This window comes from Caretta caretta, chromosome 25 (genome assembly GCF_965140235.1).
Source record: "Caretta caretta isolate rCarCar2 chromosome 25, rCarCar1.hap1, whole genome shotgun sequence".
Classification (NCBI taxonomy): domain Eukaryota; kingdom Metazoa; phylum Chordata; order Testudines; family Cheloniidae; genus Caretta; species Caretta caretta.
Window position 1 is genome coordinate 13705493 of NC_134230.1, and position 19443 is coordinate 13724935.

A 19443-nucleotide genomic window follows, 5' to 3' on the forward strand; every position below is an offset into this window, starting at 1 on the left:
TTCTCCTCCCAACTGAAGCAGAAGATGCTTGCTGTTCTAGTAGGTAAGACACTGGTCTAGGGTCCAGGTGCTCTGGGTTTTATCCCTGGCTCAGGTCTCAGGTGGTGCGTGGCCTCGGTCAAGTCACTTCACCTCGCTCCATGCCTCAGTTTCCCCTCCTGTAAATTGGTTGGGGCAGGGCATCTCTCTCACTGCAAGTTCAGACAGCACCCAGCACAATATGGTCCTCTAGATGCTACTAACGGTGATTTTTCCACTCTCCACTTCACCAGAGAGATTTGGCAGCCCCCTTAGTACATGAGACCATTGTCTGCTCAGAGCACAGATCTTAAGGTTAACGACTCGGCCTTGTCCCTGGCCCAGTAAGTACCTGCTGCAGCTGCTGGTGGGTTCCACATCCACCCAGAGGCATTCCCCACTCCAACAATTCCATAACAAGAAGTTCATGGCATCCACCAGAATCCAGACATGGTGAACAGAGAGATTCCCACCCCAATTGTCACAAGAGCGGAGCAGGCAGTGGGCTGTGGGTCAGGAGGGCTGAGGTGCATTACCACAGCCATGTGTGTGGGGAGCCCAGGAGCAGAGTCAGAGGACCGGTGTGGGGCGGGATCGGGGTGTGCCAGCCCAGGACTGGGCTAGCAGGCGTTGCTGTAGCGAAGGATTGACGCTTAACTGAGCTTCCCGTTTGGATTTCCATGGTCACCCATAGGGCTGTGCAGTACCCTGACCGTTTACTGCCTCGTGAGCACCTCCCCCTGGCCAGAAGCCACTCTACAGCACTCTGCCTCAATGGCCATCCCACCTCTTCAGGGCTCCTCTAAGAACCCTCCAGGCCCCAGCCCCTCCACAAACCCACGCAGCCTGGACCCCAGGTCAGCTGAGCCCAGCCCCCTCCTCCCTGACAGCCTGTCTGTCTGCTTCCCAGTACCTTCTGTCTGAAGTTTGGCCTTTGCCACAGAGCCTTTCCCATCTTTCCCCTGCTTCCTGGGCACAGTCGCTCCCCGGCCTGGAGAGCGTTCTCTCAGCACTGTCGCCATTCCCGCCAGGCTCAATCATGCTCCCTCAACGACCGCCCCGCTTCCTGCTGCCTCACCCAGCTTAAAACAGACTCTTCCTCCCAGTCCCTACAGATGGGCTCCGCCAGCCGCCCTCCAGTTCCTGAGTCTCTGATCTTCCTCCCACATCAAATCCCCACATCTCCTACCTGCTGCTCCGCCTCTGTCCGTTCCCTGATTTGGGGGGAAACTCTCCAAGTCTGAAGCCCAGACCCTGCCTAAATCCAGCCCTGGCAACGTGTGTGTTCCCTTAGGGATCTAGGCTTATGAACAGGATGGGTCAGACCCAACAATCTCCACTTCTGCTGTGAAACCACCAGCTACTGACCGCTGTGGTTATGAGTAGCAATCAGGGGCAGCCGTCAGCAATCCCCGTGGCAAGCGGGCGATCAGCACACGTGGAGGAACCGCGCTGAGTGGCCAGCACTTTGCAGCAGGCTGAGTTCTTATCTCCAAAATGCAGCCGGAGTTTTATCTAAGGGCTCCCCTTGTATCTCTGTTGTGGGTCAGATACGGCCTCTCGGCACAAACCTCACTCTCAGTCCCTTCTCTTGAAGCTGTTCTACTCTCCCTAAATAGTTAGTCATCGGAACAGGGACTTGAACATGGGTCTCCCCTGTTTTAACGGCGGGCTGTAACCACTAGGCTATAGAGTCATCTGTGCTCTTTTTCCCTGGCCCAACAGAACAGCTTCAACCAGCGAGATTGAGCCAACCTGTAGTCCAGTGGCTAGGACATGCTCCTACAACATGGAAGACCCCACATCAGACAGAGAGAAGAATTGAACCAGGGTCTTCCTCAGCCCCGGTGAGTTCCCTACCTGCTGGGCTAAAGGCTATAAAAAGGCAGTGCCCTCCCCACTAGGATATTTGGTCAAAATGCCCAAAATCCAAACAAACCATTTTGCGTCTGCACAAAACGCTCTGTTTCAGCCTGACATGGCATTTCTCCAACTTTGCGATTCACTGAAAAATTTGTTTTCGGTTCAACCCAAAACAAAAACTTTTATGTTATTTTTCAGAGTTGCCAGCGAACCAAAAAATCCATTATTCCCCCAGTCCTAGCCAAGACCCGTCTCAGGATCAGGATGACAAAGGCCGAACGGTGTCACAGTGAGTCCCAGGAGATGGTGAGAATAGCAGCCATGAGGGTTTCATTTGCTCCTTCCATTCTCCTGTCTCCCAGCCAGCCAGCTCTCTCTGTCTCCAAAGTTTTTTTTTAAAAGGACCCCAGAAGGGAGTGAGGGGTGGAATAACCAATCGCCTCGTTATTTCGTCCACCATTTAGGCCTAATTTCCAACACACCAATTGTGGTTCATTGATTGGTCCCACATACCTCTTGTTCCCCAGCCATGGTCTTAGCCCAGTCCTTCAGTTAGACCAGTCGGCCTTTTTGTTTGGTCTAACTTAGTCTTTCTGTCACCCTTCTCCCATCAACTCTTGCAACCGGGGATTGGAACACTTTATAACCTTCTTCCAACTTTCCCAGGCCAGCTCCCAATCGGGGTGGGTCTGCTCGGCCCCAATTATTACAACATTCCCCAGCCCCAACTCACGCCACAGCCAGAGCCTCCCAGGCCCTTGCCTTAGGACACAGCTGTGTTCTTGAAATGCCAAACAGAAGCAGTTCCTCTGACCACCCTGAGTTACAGCTCCTACAAGCTTCTGCCATGGCCTCTCAGTGCTGAAAGAAGGATGCTCCATGAGCTCCTCTCCCACCTATAACTCTCTGAGCCCTTCATAGAAAGCCCCTGACCCCCCTTCTCAGCAGGGTCTGATAATGGAAGAAGGCTGGCTGGCTCCAGGCATTGAAAGGGGCAGATCAGCCTGTTAGAGGGCCCTATATAATGGCTGGACCATGTGCACAGACACAGCAGTGTGTATAGTTCCCTATACTTTCCAATTGACTTACATTCCCTTCCAGGCCATGGGATAGAAGACAGGAAAGAAAGGTGCCAATTTCCTACATCATCTGCTACCTTGGAGACCTGTGCTGCTTTCCTGATGTTGCCTCTGCTCTGTGTGTGTGCACCCCCCTTAGGGGTGTTGAATGAAGCTACAGGGATAAAACAAGGCCCCTAATTCCTCCCCAGGGCAAGGAACTAACAGGCTCTCCGCTCTTAAATATCATCATTAGAGGAAGAGGCTCTTCTCCCTGGGGACAAACACACCCTTGTGTGAGCAGAGATTAGGGGGGGCATCATTAGCCTGCCAAGAGATATGCAAAATGTGCTCTTTAAAGATTTAAATCCCCTGAGTTAAGAGTCCCCTGACTGGTCCCCTGGAGGACATGAGGGTCTCTAGCAGGGGGGTTCAGGATTCTGTCTGTACCTGTGGATGTGAGAATGGCCATTCTGGGTCACACCAATGGCCCAAGTAGCCCAGAATTCTGTCTCCAAGAGTGGCCACTGCCAAAGGCTTCAGAGGGAATGAGCAGGACAGGGCAATTACTGAGTTAGCCATCCCCAGTCATCCAGTCCCAGCTTCTGGCAATCAGAGGTTTAGTGACCTCCCAGAGCGTAGGGTTGCCTCCCTGACCATCTCGGCAAGAGGTCACAAAACTGAGTCCCAAAGCCACACACTCAGCTGATGTCAAATGCAGCTATGGCCCCATTGACCCCCCACAGAGAATACGGCACAAAACTGAACCAGGGATAATTCCAGAGACCCTTCCCTCAAAGGGTCTGACACTGAACCTAGAGCAGGGCTCTAGGCAAGTGGGCTCTTTAGACAACTTCCCTGTCTGCTAAGACTTGAGGTCCTCTTCTTACCTAGGGTCTGAGCCAGCTCCTGTTGGGATCTATGGGTATGGGCTGAATCAAGCCCCTGCAGACCAGGCACTGAGCAAGCAGCGCCAGCTAATTGTCCTCCTGCTGAAGGTGTTTGCAGTGGGAAGGAGGTAACAGAGCCTCTTCTGGTAGCTCCTGCTTCGGATTGCTGCTCTTGTTGGGCAGATGCCAGGGATGGACTCAGCGGCGTCCGGGGTGGAGCGCAGAGGGGAGAAGCATCTTCTCTTCCTCCATGTCCCACTGACGCCATCAACCTCAGGACATTAAGGTCAAGATTTCCAAGGAAGATTAATGACTTTGGGAGCCCAGTTGGAAGGGTCTGATTTTCACAGACTGCCGAGCAGTTACCTGCTGAAAATCGGGCCCCTTCACGGCGTCTCCACAGAAACTCTCGGCCTAAGCGAGGCCTTAAGTCTCTCCTCTTCCAATACCGCGCTTGTGATGATAGCATCCGAGCCAAGCCCGCCGAAATGGCAAAGGCCTGTGTGGTTTTCGGTTACAGACTGGGCAGCCGTTAGCGCCTTCTGCCCAATGGAAAAATGTATGACAGCAGAAAGGACACTCTCAGGCGGCTGGTGTTCTTGACCGTTATCTCCAGGATGGCACAGAACCCGTCACGATTGAAAGGAGATACAGATCCTCTCCCACACCACCCACCACCTTCTCGTGCTCTTCACATGAATGGTTATGGCTATTGCTGGCTCCAGCCGTCACACGAGGTCTGTGACACGAACAGATGGTTCTCAGAGGGAGAGGAGCGGAGTGGGGTTTCCCACGACGCAGGACTTTGCAGTGGTGCAGGCCACATCGTTTATTAACAGCCTGCACCAGAGGGTTAATAATGAGATGGCCACACCGGGTGTTGTCACAGAATGAGTGAGATTAACCCAGAGTAAGGGGGAGCATGAGGAATTCCTTCAGGACTTGGCTACCTGATGGGAGATGAAACTCAACATAGACACACGCAAGGGAACAATTTAAACTACTCAGTCATAGGTCTTAATAAATAATAAATAATAATAATAATAATGCCACCTCCTAGCTCTTGTCTAGCACATCCCAGCCATAAATCTCCAAGTGCTTTACAAAGGAGGTGAATATTATTATCCCCATTGTACAGATGGGGAAACTGAGGCACAGAGCAGGGCTGTGACTTGCCCAAAGTCACCCAGCCAGGTCAGTGGCAGAGCCACGAACAGAACCAGGGTCTCCTGGGTCCCAGACCAGAGCTGCACCCACTGCAAGTTCCAAATGGGTTACAACAGTGACAACCACCCTCTTGGTCAATGCGTTAGGTTTGAACTCGGCACCTACAGTGCTAAACACACAAGCTGCTACAGCGTGAGCTGAAGACCCCACATGCAGCAAATGGGGGCTGACAGGGCATGAGACTCACACTTAACCCCATGTCTCTGCCCATATCCAGCCCATTTTTAATCCCCTGCTCCTGGGAATAGAGGACACGGCCGGCCCAGCGTTTGGGAACGACTCCTGATCACTGCAGAGGGCTGGTCCCAGTGCGTAGCCTTTCCTTGCACCCACATGTAGTCTCTGCTGACACCAGCACTGCATCATCCCAGGGCGACCTTGGGGAAGTAACGTCCGCTTCCCGGGCCTCAGTTTCTCCATCTGTAAGATGGGGATAACGGTACTGGCCTGCCTTTTTAAGTGCCTTGATCTGTGCATGTGAGACGTGCTATAGACATAGGATAGGAATGGTACAGAAGGACCGAGGCCTCTCCACTCCAATCTAACCAGCCTACTGGGGCCTGTTCTACAGAGCACATTTCCATCTGTCCATTGCTAGCCCCAGAAGATCCCTTGCTGGCCGGGTGACAGCCACCCTCTTCGCCAGCACACCACAGACCTCCGGAGCTAAAAGCACCAGCTGCTGCAGCTTGAGCTAGAAAGCCACGGCTCCGCCAGTGGATTGGGCACCACATGACACCTATAACACACTCACCGGGGAGATTCCGCCTGCACCCAATCACTGGGCAGTTTGCAAACGTTGTCTTCCTTGTCTCACACTGTGTAGGCCCCATGCTTTCCATGCCCCACAGGAAAACCCCATGCCCAGTGTTGAGCGATGGGGGGGCATTTATCATGAGCACAGTGCATGCTGGGGCATCAGCTCTGAGATCCTGGGGAAGGTGCTTTATGGAGCCAGGTTTGTGTTTGTTTTAAGCAGGGCCCGTTAACACAGCGACTGCTCTCTCCTGACTGGCTGCCCCACTGGGAACAGGAGATGCATTGTCCTGCACCCCCCCAGAAGTGGTCAACTTGGTGATCGGGCCAGCTTCCGAGCATCTGAAGCAAGTGACCAGAGGCCAGCGGAGAGGAGATAGCAGATAGACGCACAAGGATCTGATTGTGCCCGGATCATTTAGATCAGCCCAGCACAGGCGGTTTCCTGGTTTCCGAGTTTCATTGGTCTGAGGCTATAAAACCAGCCATGGGACAGCAGGAGGCTCAGATTGGCGCCCAGCCTGGAAGAGGACCCGAGGAGCTGTGAACTCAGAGATGGAGCGGCCCCAATGTCTCCTGCTCCTGCTTTCCCTGTCCTACCCCTTGGCCCATGCTGGTGAGTAGAGGAAGCCATGGGCTAGGGTGACTATCCAGGGTCTATGCACAAGGTGAGGAAGGAGCCATCCCCTCACCTCCTGATCAGGAGTCCGTGTGTCTTTCAGGTGCTTTGCGGAATCAGATTGTTGGGGGGCATGAAGCCAAGCCCCACTCCAGACCCTACATGGCAGCCCTGAAGGTTTCGGGTGATTTCGGCTGCGGGGGGTTTCTGGTGGCCCCGGATTGGGTGATGACCGCCGCTCACTGCATGAGGTAGCTACCGTCGCCGGGTTTGTCCTTCTCACACTGATTGACAGAATAAATTTTAAAGCAGGATTCGTCTGCAGTCTGTGTGAAGCCAGATGTCTCTGCATCCTTGCCCCCATTGCTCGGGGAGGGGAGAGGGGCTGTGCCAGGGAAAGTGACCCATGCTGTCTCCTGCCCATTTCAGGGATATCACCGTGATCCTGGGATCTCACGATATCCATAAGCCAGAGGAGTCTCAGCAGGTGCTGGGGGTTGAGACTTACTACAACCACCCTGAATACAACGACATCTTGATAGCTAATGACATCCTGCTGCTAAAGGTAAGTGACTTGTCTGCAGCTGGGGGAGGTCCCCCTGACAGCTGCTTCGGGGGAGCGGGGGGGCTGAGGGGCTAAGTGCGGATGGCTCAGAACAGAGAGAGAATTTTACGTCTTGTGCTGTGGGGAGAAGTCAAAGCTCACTTTTCAAACTGGGCTTTATTATTTTGAGATGGTCCAGCCAGAGAAAGGAAACCGTGGGCAGATCCTGCAACCTCAACTTTCCTGGAGTTCCCTGGGGGTCAGGAGCACTCAGCCCCGCTCAGAATAGATCACCCAGTGTCAGCTTCACTGTCCCACATCCCCTGCAAGCTGCATGTTCTCCAGTATTGCCTCCCTCCTGTCCCCTAGGCTGCTTAGTGTAAGTGCTCAGGGCCTGTTGCTGTAGGTTGCTGAACACTGGCTCTGAGGATGCTCAGTCTCTCCCATCACCTGGCCAGGTGGGGCCACTGGACATCTTCTCCCTGAACCATTCTCACCCCTGCCTCCAGATTCCATTGACTACTGCTTGGGGCTTAATACTCCTTCTCTTCCTCCCACCCAGCTGACAGCGAAGGCCAAGCTGAATAAATACGTCCAGGTCATCCCTCTGCCCAAGACCAGCAGCGACGTCCCCACCGACACCAAGTGCAGCATGGCAGGATGGGGCTACATTGACAAAGAGAGGGTCACCAACCGGCTCTTTGAGACCAACGTCACCATCTACAGCCGCAGGAAATGCCTCAGCATCTACCCCAACCTCAATGATGGCATGCTATGTGCCAGCAGCTTCCACCACCTCAAGGACTCCAGCCAGGTCAATACTGGAAACACCGGCAACCGGGTGGAAGTGCAGACACCAGGACCTCAGCTCCTGGGCTGGGACTGCCAGGCAAGCTGCTTAGGTTCCACTCTACGAGGAAAAAGAACAGGAGGACTTGTGGCACCTTAGAGACTAACCAATTTATTTGAGCGTAAGCTTTCGTGAGCTACAGCTCACTTCATCGGATGCATACTGATGAAGTGAGCTGTAGCTCACGAAAGCTTATGCTCAAATAAATTGGTTAGTCTCTAAGGTGCCACAAGTACTCCTTTTCTTTTTGAGAATATAGACTAACACGGCTGTTACTCTGAACTCTAAGAGGAGGGACTTTCATGGATGCAAATCTCCTGCCAGCTCATGTGTCTCCTGTAAGGGTTTCCCCCATGTGGTTTCTTGCTAGGGTGATCAGCTGTCCCGATTTTATAAGGACAGTCCCGATTTTTGGGTAGCTCTCTTATATAGGCTCCTATTACCCCCCACCCCCGTCCCGATTTTTCACATTTGCTGTCTGGTCACCCTATTTCTTGCTACCCAGGCTGACACAAACCCTGCATTCAGCTCCTGGAGGAGGGTTTGCTGCTGAGCCTGGAGATCTGTGGAAGCATATGGCCCGACACCGACGGGTTCCTTCGTGAGTCCCATCTACAGGAAAGCTGGGCAACATTTTTCAACCCCCATTTTTATTTATTTATTTATTTATTGGCAAAATCATGCAGATTTAGGTCAACCGAAACATTGCACAAAGTTGTGTTAAATTCACGCAATGGTTTCGGTGAAAAAAACAACTCCCTCCCTGCCCCCCCCAAATTTCTGAACAAAATTGAAACACCTTTTCAAAACAGAACGTTTTGATTTTTCAATTCAAAACGCCTCGCCCTTCAGAAATTCCTCTCCGTTTTCCTTGAAAAAGCTCGACACCCCAAGGACATGGTTCATTTCGCCAAGACCCTTTTCCCCCTTGCTGCTGTTTGGAACTGGCGCGAGCTGAAAACGCCATCATTCGCCCAGACCGCTCTGGGCCATGCTGGCGGGTACGTCTCTGCCGCGGTCACAGGGGGCGATCGCCACCAGGTGTACATGTAGCCGAGCTGGCTTTAATTTAGCTGACTCGGGTACCACAGCCGTGAAGCCGCGGCAGGACGGGCTAGCCCTGGGAGTACTGACCCAGAGTTCTGGGTGGGTTTGGACACCCTACACTGGTGCAACTGCAATGTCGCAGTAATGCTGACTTGGGAACATCATTCGTGAGCCGCAGTCTTACCCAGTGATTGCAGTACCTGTGACATGGGGCTACCACATTGGCTTTGCACAGAGCAGCCAACTCAACGGGTTGACCCCTGGATTAAGTTGGCCCTGTGTCTGGAGGGCCTCTGAAGTCTCTCCTCTTCTCTGTTTGGCAGGGGGATTCCGGGGGGCCTCTGATCTGCAACGGGGTGGCACAGGGAATTGTTTCCTTTGGCTACAGCTTCCCTCCTGCCGTCTACACCCGTATTGCCAACTACCTTCCGTGGATCAGAAAGATCATGGGCTAGAGGACCGGAGAGGGAGATGCTCCAGCTTCTCCTCCAGCATCTTCTGCCTTGGAGACCCGTGCTGCTTTCCCTTATACTGCATTCGCTAGCTTTTTCTCCCTTCCTGGTGTTGTATGAAACCGTAGGGGACAAGACTCTCTCTGGGTGCCTCTATGGCCTTGTTACTGTAGCTCTGAAGGCCTGCATGCCCAGCAGGTCCCTTGTCACCTGGGTTCTGTTGGCTCAGGAGAGGAATGTCAAGTTTTCAGCCCCCTGAGTGAATATTCTCTTGACTGGTCCCCTGAAGAAGCAGAGGCTCAATATGAGCCAGGGGCTTTGCTGTTCTGAGGGTCTTCAGGATTCCTTCTGTCCCAGTTGACTTAAATAGGGCACAGCTGCCCAGTCTCCGGCATGTGCCTAGACCATCAGAGCAGAGCCAGAGATAATTCTAGAGCAGGGGGCACTGAAGAGGGTTGAAATCGGCCCAAGGAGGTGGTTTTGGACCACCTGGAGGGGAAGGCTCTGACCTGTGCTCGCTCCCTCCTGGGCGTTCCCTGGTTTGTTTCCCTGGTTCAGTCCCAGGCTGAGGTTGGGCTTCACTTGGGTTTACAGAGGAGTTTCTCTCCCTGGCAATTTCAGCTGGTGCCACATTGTCAGAGCTGAAGCGGAGAGAAATCCGGAGGCTGGAAAGGGTCCAGCAAAAGCATGCAGCAGCAGGAGTCTGAATCCTGGCCAGTCCCCAACTCCCCAATGCTATGTTCTCACACCCCCTTCACCCCAGTCACTGCTCCATTCCTCCTCTGTCGCTCGCTGCGATGCTGGGCATGTAACAAGCCTGAAAAAATAAACGCCAATCTGCATTTCACAGCGTCTCATTCTCCAGCTTCAAAACGTCCCTTTTCAGTGGGTTTCTGATCATTCTCCAGATAAACACAAAGGGCCAAATTCTGCTCCCAGTTGCAATGGGGTAGGCCCTTTGATTTCAGTGAGTTGCATGGGTGTAAATGAGCACTTCAGCCCAAAGGAGAACAGCCCTCTTTCCACTTCCCAGGCCACAGGGGGAAGTGCCCCAGGAGAACTGAAAAAGACCCATGTGGTTTTCTGGTTCCGGACTATGCAGCCTTTAATATCTCCTGTCTAGAGGGAACTTTGCAAATGGGAAGGGCACAGTCTGTAGGTGTTCCTGGTCCTTATTGCTGGGAATGTGTAACCCACCTGATTATGTGATATATGCCATCATGTTTCCAGCAATGCTCCTCTGCCATGTACATTGGCCAAACCGGACAGTCTCTACGCAAAAGAATAAATGGACACAAATCTGACATCAGGAATTATAACATTTAAAACCCAGTAGGAGAACACTTCAATCTCCCTGGTCACTCGATAACAGACCGAAAAGTGGCAATTTTTCAACAAAAAAACTTCAAAAACAGACTCCAACGTGAAACTGAAGAACTGGAATTAATTTGCAAACTGGACACCATCAAATTAGGCCTGAATAAAGACTGGGAGTGATTGGGTCATTACAAAACCTAATTTTGCCCATACTAATTTCCCCCTACTGTTACTCACACCTTCTTGTCAACTGTTTGAAATGGGCCACTCTCATTACCACTACAAAAGTGATTTTTCCTCCCTTGGTATCCTACTGTTAATTGAATTGTCTCGTTAGACTGACCTCCCATTTGGTAAGACAACTCCCATCTTTTCATGTGCTGTGATTTCATGTGCTGCTACTGGATTTCCCACTCCCTGCATCTGATGAAGTGGGTTCTAGCCCATAAAAGCTTATGCCCAAATAAATTTGTTAGTCTCTAAGGTGCCACAATGACTCCACATTGTTTTTGCTGATACAGACTAACACGGCTACCACTCTGAAACCTGCCGCCTGATTAGCTTTGCCGTTCAGTTTAGATACAGACCCTCTCACATACTGCCCGCTGCCTCCTTGTGCTTTTCTTGTGGCCCTGGGTTTGTCACTGATCGCTGCTAGAAAAAGCTCGAGAGGAGGAAAACTCCCACTGCCGGAGCAGAGTTAGGCCAGTGCTGAGCAGGTCCAGCTTTACCAACTTGCATGATTTCATTGCATATCATGACATCTTGGTGTTTTCCTTTCTCAGCTTCCATTTCGTAAAAAAGTTTCTAGCCCAGCGCTAACCATGGGGGATAGGAAGAAGCTTCACTGGGGTAATTTATCTAAAAACTGGGTTTCTTACGCTTTATTCTGAAGCAGCTGGTTCTAGCCACAGTTAGAGACAAGACAGTGGACTAGGAACTTGGGGTATGATCTGGACCCTGTTACCCACCCCCACCCGAGCCCCTCACTATCTACCACATGGTCAGTTAGAGGCACTCGTGTGCCACAGAGCGAAACATCCCTTTCTAACTGGGTTTAAAGCTGTCAGTCAAACATAGGAGTGGCGAGAAGGCACATGGCTTCTGATAACAGTCTAAATGGCAGATTTCAGAGGGGTAGCCGTGTTAGTCTGTATCAGCAAAAACAATGAGACACCATGGAAAAATCAACATGTAGACATGACAACTTTATCACAACCATCGCTGATAACTTTATCTCCAAACCCCAACGTTTAAGACTCTCAGGCTCCACCCAAGTCACCCATCCTCCGTCACAATCATCAGCAAAATCCACAGCTAGTGTAGATCAGCCTAGGTCCCTTGGCTTCAGTAAAGCTAAGCAGACTTGTACCAGCTGGGGATCTAGCTCCCTCTATCTCCAGAACCCTAATGGAAGTAGGTTGATAAAGAAGGGAGATTTGGTAAAGAAAGCTTTGAAGGGGAGCAGGGAAAGTTGCTTTTTAGATTTTAACCCCCCCCTGCACAGATGCCGTGTGGATGGTTTGAGATGCTATACAAATTTAGTGGGGAACAATGCTTAAGGATGGTCTTTCTGTTTTTTTCGTGTAAAACAAACAAGTTACACTGACAAACAACAGCCAACCATTCAGAAACGATGAGCCAGGCTCCAAAAAATATTCACAAGATTGAATTAAAAATCCACGTGTTTGCATTTGCTGGATCAGGGAGGAGTCATTTCGGGTCAACCTGAATGATTTTTTAAGAATTTTTCTCAAAAAAAAATTGGGTCAAACAAAACGTTTTGATGTTGAGAGGTATTTTCAGGTGTTTGCATATTGTGATAAAATTGAAATAAAACTCTAACAGTCATTTTGACTTCCCCCCAAATCGAAAAAACGTGTTTTGACATTTTCGAACTGAAGAACACTTGGACTTTTTCGGGCTTCTGTTGGCCAAAACAATTCACTGAAATGGGCACACATTCGCAAAAATCTTTCAGTGTCACCAAATCAACCTTGTTTGGGGGAAAAAGAAAACACAAAACCAAACCAATCTGAAACCTTCTACTGTAGAGCATCATCCTTCAAAGGCTTGTAACTCATCTCTGCCCTCCCTTACTTCCTTCACATTAGGAGCACAGTGCACCCACAAAGTGGTCCCACTTTGACTTAAAGAGCTGGGAGTGGCAGGGAGATTCTCTCTGGTGGGAGATCACCAGACCAAGGCCACGTGTTGGAGGAAGGATTTGCCTTTTCATCTGGTTTTATCTGAAAACGCTTTATAGTGCTTAACTCCAGAATTATTAAAGTATTTATAACTATTGATTCATAGTTCCTAAGGCCAGAAGGGACCACTGTGATCATCTAGTCTGACCTCCTGTATGGCACAGACCCAAGAACTGCCCCAAAATAATCCCTAGAGCAGATCTGTTTGAAGCAGATTTAAAAGTTGTCTGTGAAGGAGAATCCACTTCCCACCCCGACACTAGGTAAATTGTTCCAGTGGCTAATTGCTCTCACTGTGAAAAAATTATTCCTTATTTCCAGTCTGAATGTGTCTAGCTTCACCTTCCTGCCACTGGATTGTGTTGGACCTCTCCCTGCTAGACTGAAGAGCCCATGATTAAATATTTGTTCCCTGTGAAGACACTGATAAACTGTGATCCAGTCACCCCTTACTCTTCCCTTGGTTGAGCTAAATAGATGGAGCTCCTTGAGTCTATCACTATCAGGCATGTTTTCCAATCCTTTAATCATTCTTGTGGCTCTTCTCTGAACCCTCTCCAATGCATCAACACCCTTCTTCAACTATGGGCACAAGAACCAAATACAAGATTCCAGCAGCAGTCGCAGCAGTGCCAAATTCAGAGGTAAAATAACCCCTGAACTCCTACTCGAGAATCCCCTGTCTATGCATCCTACGGTTGCATTAGCCCTTCTGGACACAGACTGACTGGGAGCTCATGTTCAGCACGCCCCAACGTAGTCTTTTGCAGAGCCATTGCTTTCCAGGCTAGAGCTCCCCCCTCCTGTAAGTATGGCCGACAGTCTTTGCTCCCAGATGGACACATTTAGCCATATTAAAAACCACATTGGTTGCTTGCACCCAGTTTACCAGCCAACCTAGATCACTCTGAATCAGCCACCTGTCCCTCCTGGGCCTTTACAACTCCCCCAATTTTTGTGCCGTCTGCAAACGTTATCAGTGATCGTTTTATGCTGGCTTCCAGTCACTGATGTTAAATAGCACAGGGCCAAGAACCAATCCCTGCGGGACTCCAGTGGAAACAGACCCCGCTCAATGACACACCCAGCACAGGTTAATTACAGCAGCATAGCGCTTTGCCTGTTGTAGCCTGCAAGGGTTTTACAAATGCTAATTAACCCTCAGATGAATACCCTTAACTCTCATTTTGCAGCCAGGGAAACTGAGGCACGGAGGGGCTGTGATGTGTCCAAAGCCACACAGTGAGTCAGCAGCAGAGTCAGGAATAAAACCCAGGCGTCCTGATGCCCAAACTCCCAGACGCAGGCCCAATTCCCAAGTGCATTAAGGACCCGTTAGTTACTCTGGCAGTGTAAGGGGAACATGTGCTCACTTTAAGGCCCTTTGCAATCAGCTCACAGACGTTCATTATCTATAAATCCCTAGGCTGGTTAATAGGTTTCCTTTGGTTTATGGCTGCAGCAGTTTTTCTAGGCAGCTAGCGGGTGGGTGTCAGGACCAGCTGCCACACGGTTACAGAGCAGGCCAGAAAAGGAAAAGCAATTGCGGATTGATTTGCTTTTGCCAATTTCAGGAACCTGACAGTCACCTTAGGAGCTCACAATATCCACAAGCAAGAGGACTGCCAGCAAACGTTTGTGGTTCAAAGCTATCACCCGCACCCCGACGACAAAGAATGTCCTCGAGCCAATGACATCCTTTTGCTGAAGGTAACAGATTTGTTGGGCTAATATTCACTTCCAGGTTCATACCTCTGGGCACCATGTGAGGATTGGCGCTTGGCCGTGGTCAGGGGTAATTTATGCCAGAAGGGAGCTGAAGACACAATGTGCAGAGCTGGCTCTGCCCTTTCCCCAGAGTTTGGATCGGGGTGCCAGTTTAGGTCCATCTGGGCTCTGCTGTTGGGATGGAGGGCACAGACCCCCGCCCTGTAGAGCATGACTTGGATGAAGCTTTGTATTGTGGTAGTACCTACTGGCCCAAGACACAGACCCCCAACCCAGTTGCGCTAGGCCCTGTACAATAACCGAACAAAAAGATGGGCCCTGGCCCAAAGAGCTTAGTCCAAGACAAGAGACAGATGAACAGGGGAGGACAAGAAAACAAAGGAGACGGTATTTACTCGGTCAGCATGCTGGGCAGCTGTATTGTCGAGGTTTGTGTAAGCATCATGCCAAAGGAGAGTTTGAGGAGGTGTTGGAAGGGGAGCGATGAGGTGGCTTTGGGGAAGCTTATGGGGCACTCCTCCCATGCGAGATGGGCAGCAGGGGAGAAAGCACAAAGGGGCTTATCTGAGAGCATAACAAATGGGCAATGGAGGCTGGTCTCATGGGTGGTCAGAGGCGGGAGTCAAGCTCTTGATTGCGCGAGAGAGGATAGGGCGCCGGGTGGGAACAGGCCAGGAGGGGCCTGGAAAGTAGTTTGGTTTGATGTGATGGAGAAGGGAGAAGCAGGAGAGGCAGTCTGGCCGTCGGCTCTCTTAGAAACATGCAGTGACAGAGCCTTTGGTGGGCAATATTTAAAACCATTAACACATTTCTGGATCTCCCCCACCTCCACCCCCACAGCTGAAGGGGAAAGCCAGTCTAAACAAATATGTCAATGTCATTCGCCTGCCCAAAGCCAACAGAGATGTCACCCCACGGAGCCAGTGCAGCGTAGCTGGATGGGGCCATATTGACCATGGAAAAACCACCGACAAGCTCTTTGAGACCGACGTCACCATCTGGCCAGCAAAGGAATGCCGCTCTTTGAACCCCGGGAAAACTAATCATATAATCTGCGCAGGGAGCAAACACTGGGTCAAGGACTGCAGCCAGGTCAGTAGCAGCCGCGTCTAGGGGAGGATGGCATGGGAGGCAGGCCAGAGGGCTACAAAGAGGTACATGGTAGCAGCCTAACCTTGGAAGATCTTGATCTGTAAATTATCTGAGTTACTATTGCTAGTTTAAAACAACATTCTGGCCAGGACAGATGCCTGTCCCTTTGTCTTGGTTATTTTGTCTCTCCTACCAACTTCTGTTCTCCTCCTCTGTTTCTCTGTAACCTCTTCTTCTGTAGGTCCCTCTCCATTTCTTCCTGGCCCTACCTAGCCCGTTATTCCCCATTTTGCAGTTAATTTCTACTTCCTAAGTGAAGTCCTTTGTCTTTATTACATCTAATTGTGTTGACTTCAGACCAGTTCTCCAATTTATCAAGATTATTTTGAATTCTAATGTTCTCCAGAGTGTTGGAAGCCCTCCCAGCTTGATGTCATCTGCAAATCTTATAAACATCCGCTCCACTCCAAGTCATTAATGAAATGCTTGACTAGTGACAGATCCCACTAGATACATCCTCCCAGTCTGACTGCAAACCATTGATCACTACTCTCTGAATAGGTTTCAGAGTAACAGCCGTGTTAGTCTGCATTCGCAAAAAGAAAAGGAGTACTTGTGGCACCTTAGAGACTAACCAATTTATTTGAGCATAAGCTTTCGTGAGCTACAGCTCACTTCATCGGATGCATACTGTGGAAAATACAGAAGATGTTTGTTTTTATACACACAAATCATGAAAAAATGGGTGTTTATCACTACAAAAGGTTTTCTCTCCCCCCAGCCCACTCTCCTGCTGGTAATAGCTTATGTAAAGTGATCACTCTCCTTACAATGTGTATGATAATCAAGGTGGGCCATTTCCAGCACAAATCCAGGTTTTCTTCCCCCCCCCCCCCAACAAACCCACTCTCCTGTCTATCCCCCAGTTGTGCACCCACCTTTTAGTAATTTCATCTAGACTACATTTCCCTAGTTTGCTTATAAGAACGTCACGTGGGACTGTGTCAAAAGCCTTACTAAAATTAAGATTTCTCCTCTACTGAGCTTCTCCCCATCCACTAGGCCAGTAACTTCATCAAAGAAGGAAATTTGACTGGTTTGACATGATGTCTTCTTTACGATTTCATGGGGGCTAATACTTATAATGCTTACAAACTAATTGTTTAAAAGTTTGTTCTCATATCAAAGTTAGGCTGACTGGTCTATAATTCCCCAGGTCCTCTTTGTTCCCCTTTTTGAAGAGAGGTACTATGTTTGCTTTTCTCCAGTCCTCTGGGACCTCACCCACCCTCCATAAGTTTTTGAAGATAATTGCTTCAACTAGTTCCTTAAGAACCCAATCATTAATATTGTCAGGCCCTGCTAACTTTAATACATCTAATGTATCTAAATATTTCTTAACCTGGCTTTCCCCTTTTCTGGCTTGTGTTCCTTCCCCCTTGTTAATATTAATTGTGTTAAGTATCTGGCCACAATTAACCTTTTTTATGTAGACTGTAGTAAAGTAGGCATTATACCCCTTCTTGATGATGTCTGTTTTTAGCTCTCCTTCCTTACTAAGCAGTGGGCCTGCACTTACTTTCATCTTTCTCTTGCTCCTAATATATTTATAGAACCTCTTCTTATTGCCTTTTATGACTCTTGCCCCATCTGTAACTCATTCTGAGCCTTAACCTTTCTGATTTTATCCCTACAAACTTGTGCTGTTCTTTTATTCTCATGCTGATTCCATCCGTGGCATCAATATTGGGAGTGCTAATGTAGACATGGTTGCCCATGGCCATCAGCATTCTTAACCCCATGGGCCTGATTCTCCCTTGTCCTGCACCTGCTGTCTCAGGTACTTTGGCTCTCATGACTATGGTATCCGAGTACCTTGCACTCTTTGTGTTTATTCTCAACCCCCTGGGAAGATGGCGGCATTGTATGGCAGATCCCCATCGTATGGAAGGGGAACTGAGCACAGAGAGGTTAAAAGTCTTGCCCAAGGTCACGCAGATGGAGCAAGGACTTGAAGCCAGGTCTCTCAGTTGCTAGGCCAGTGACTGAGCCACTGAGCCAGCCCTCCTGCCTGCCACCTCTTTACTCTAACTTTGGGCTGGTGTCAATGACACCACAAGGTGCAGGGCATGGGAGACAATAGGGCCCCCTCCCCCCCTCGTAAGCCAGCTCTGAGCAGATCTATATGACAAAGGTTAAACAAACGGCATTGGCCTGTCTACACTAGTACTCCCAGTGGGACAGCTGCATTGGCAGTTGCAGTATATGTGGTGGGTGGGGAATATTAGCATAGAGAACCAGACCAGTGGGTATAAGGGAGTTTATGCCGTCATGCACATTTCTGAATTTGGGCTGATGTTCCCAGTTCTGGAAGGAGTTCGTGCCCCGCCCCAGTGAGCCAGGATTGATGCCGGCACTCATGCATAGCCCCTGCTCTGATCGCTGCTTCATTCCTTCCTTGTTCCTGCATTGCCGGATTGTCACAAGCATGAAAAATAAACTCTTCCCTGTATTTCAGAGAGTCCCTCTCTGCTACGAGCCTTATTGCCTGGGGCTTTCCGGACATCGCTCTGAGAACGCGAGACTGAGAAAAGCTGAGGGGTTATTTCCAGAACCGTGAATCTCTTGGGGTCTCCTTTACAGCTAGAAAGTTTGGGGCTTAGTCCACACTGCCAGCATCTGTAAGTGGGCTAGGAGCATGAAAAGAATGACACTGCCAATGGGCAGTGAGGTTGGCACAACGGTGTAGATGTAACTATGCCAACAGCTGAATGCTTCTGGTGCCAGAACTAATGTGGTTCAAAGAGGCGGAGGCAGAAAGTTTCTTCGCCAGCATAACAAAGCATCTACACTAGGGGGCTCTGCTAGCTTAGCTAGACCGGCAAAGCAGGGACAGTGTAGACAAGCCCTGGCTCAGGGAAACCCTAATCCTCTCCCTCCTTCCCCCACAATCTGTCTCTCCTCCTGTTCCCCAAACCCATGCAGAACTTAGGCTTCTCGGGTCAGGGATTTGGTTTTTATCTCCGGGTCTCATTCAGCAGCGAGGACATAGGTGATGCTGAAAAAATAGTAACCTGACCTCTTCCGTCAGAAGCCAGGCGTTAGGGGTAAGAGACTGCGTCTTCCCCTAAGAACTTACGTAAGGAATGTTACAGATGTCGGGGGGAGGCACAGAGGGGCTGGTCCAATGTGAAAGGGGGAGAATGTGACAGAACTGGAAATTGAACCCAGTTCGAGTGCCAGTCCAGGGCTTTCCCCACAAGATCAGCCTTCTTCTGGGTCTGAGACACACCCCCTCCCATTCAGGCAGAGTTCGGGACCACACACTTGGGGTGAAACCCTTTTCCCATTGAATTCAAAGGGAGTTTTTTACTGACGTCTGGAGCCCTGCAAATCTGCGGACATCCGCGGCCCATTTGTGCAAATTGGATGCAGATAAAAATTTGGCATCCGCTCAGGGCTCTATTGAGGTCAGTGGAGCCAGGACGCCCTTATGAGTTTTTTCTGTCCTCAAAACACTGCTCGTTGCATCAGTGATTCAGTGCCTCACTTATTACCTGGCCAATGATCCAGGCCCCAGCTCGTCTCCAGGCCAGGCTGACAGTGTAGAACTCGGAGCAAGGGCAGCTCTGTTGACAAAGAAGTGTCCTCGCCCAGTTAGCTAAATATCCCTGATAAAAGAAGCCGGGGTTTCCCCACTCGCAAGTGCAAACAGACACCACCATAGAAAACTGCACCCAGGTTCATATGCACCTTCGCTGAAGGTTCTTCCAAA

General features: G+C 50.2%; 1 protein-coding gene across 1 annotated transcript; it reads left to right on the plus strand.

The window, feature by feature from the left end:
* Window positions 1–6058: 6058 nt before the first annotated feature.
* On the plus strand, window positions 6059–10166 carry LOC125627292 (mast cell protease 1A). Its single transcript, XM_048831246.2, has 5 exons — window positions 6059–6428; window positions 6535–6682; window positions 6861–6996; window positions 7538–7789; window positions 9196–10166. The coding sequence occupies exons 1-5, from the start codon at window positions 6368–6370 to the stop codon at window positions 9325–9327; spliced, it is 729 nt and encodes a 242-aa protein (XP_048687203.2). The 5' UTR covers window positions 6059–6367; the 3' UTR covers window positions 9328–10166.
* Window positions 10167–19443: the final 9277 nt, after the last annotated feature.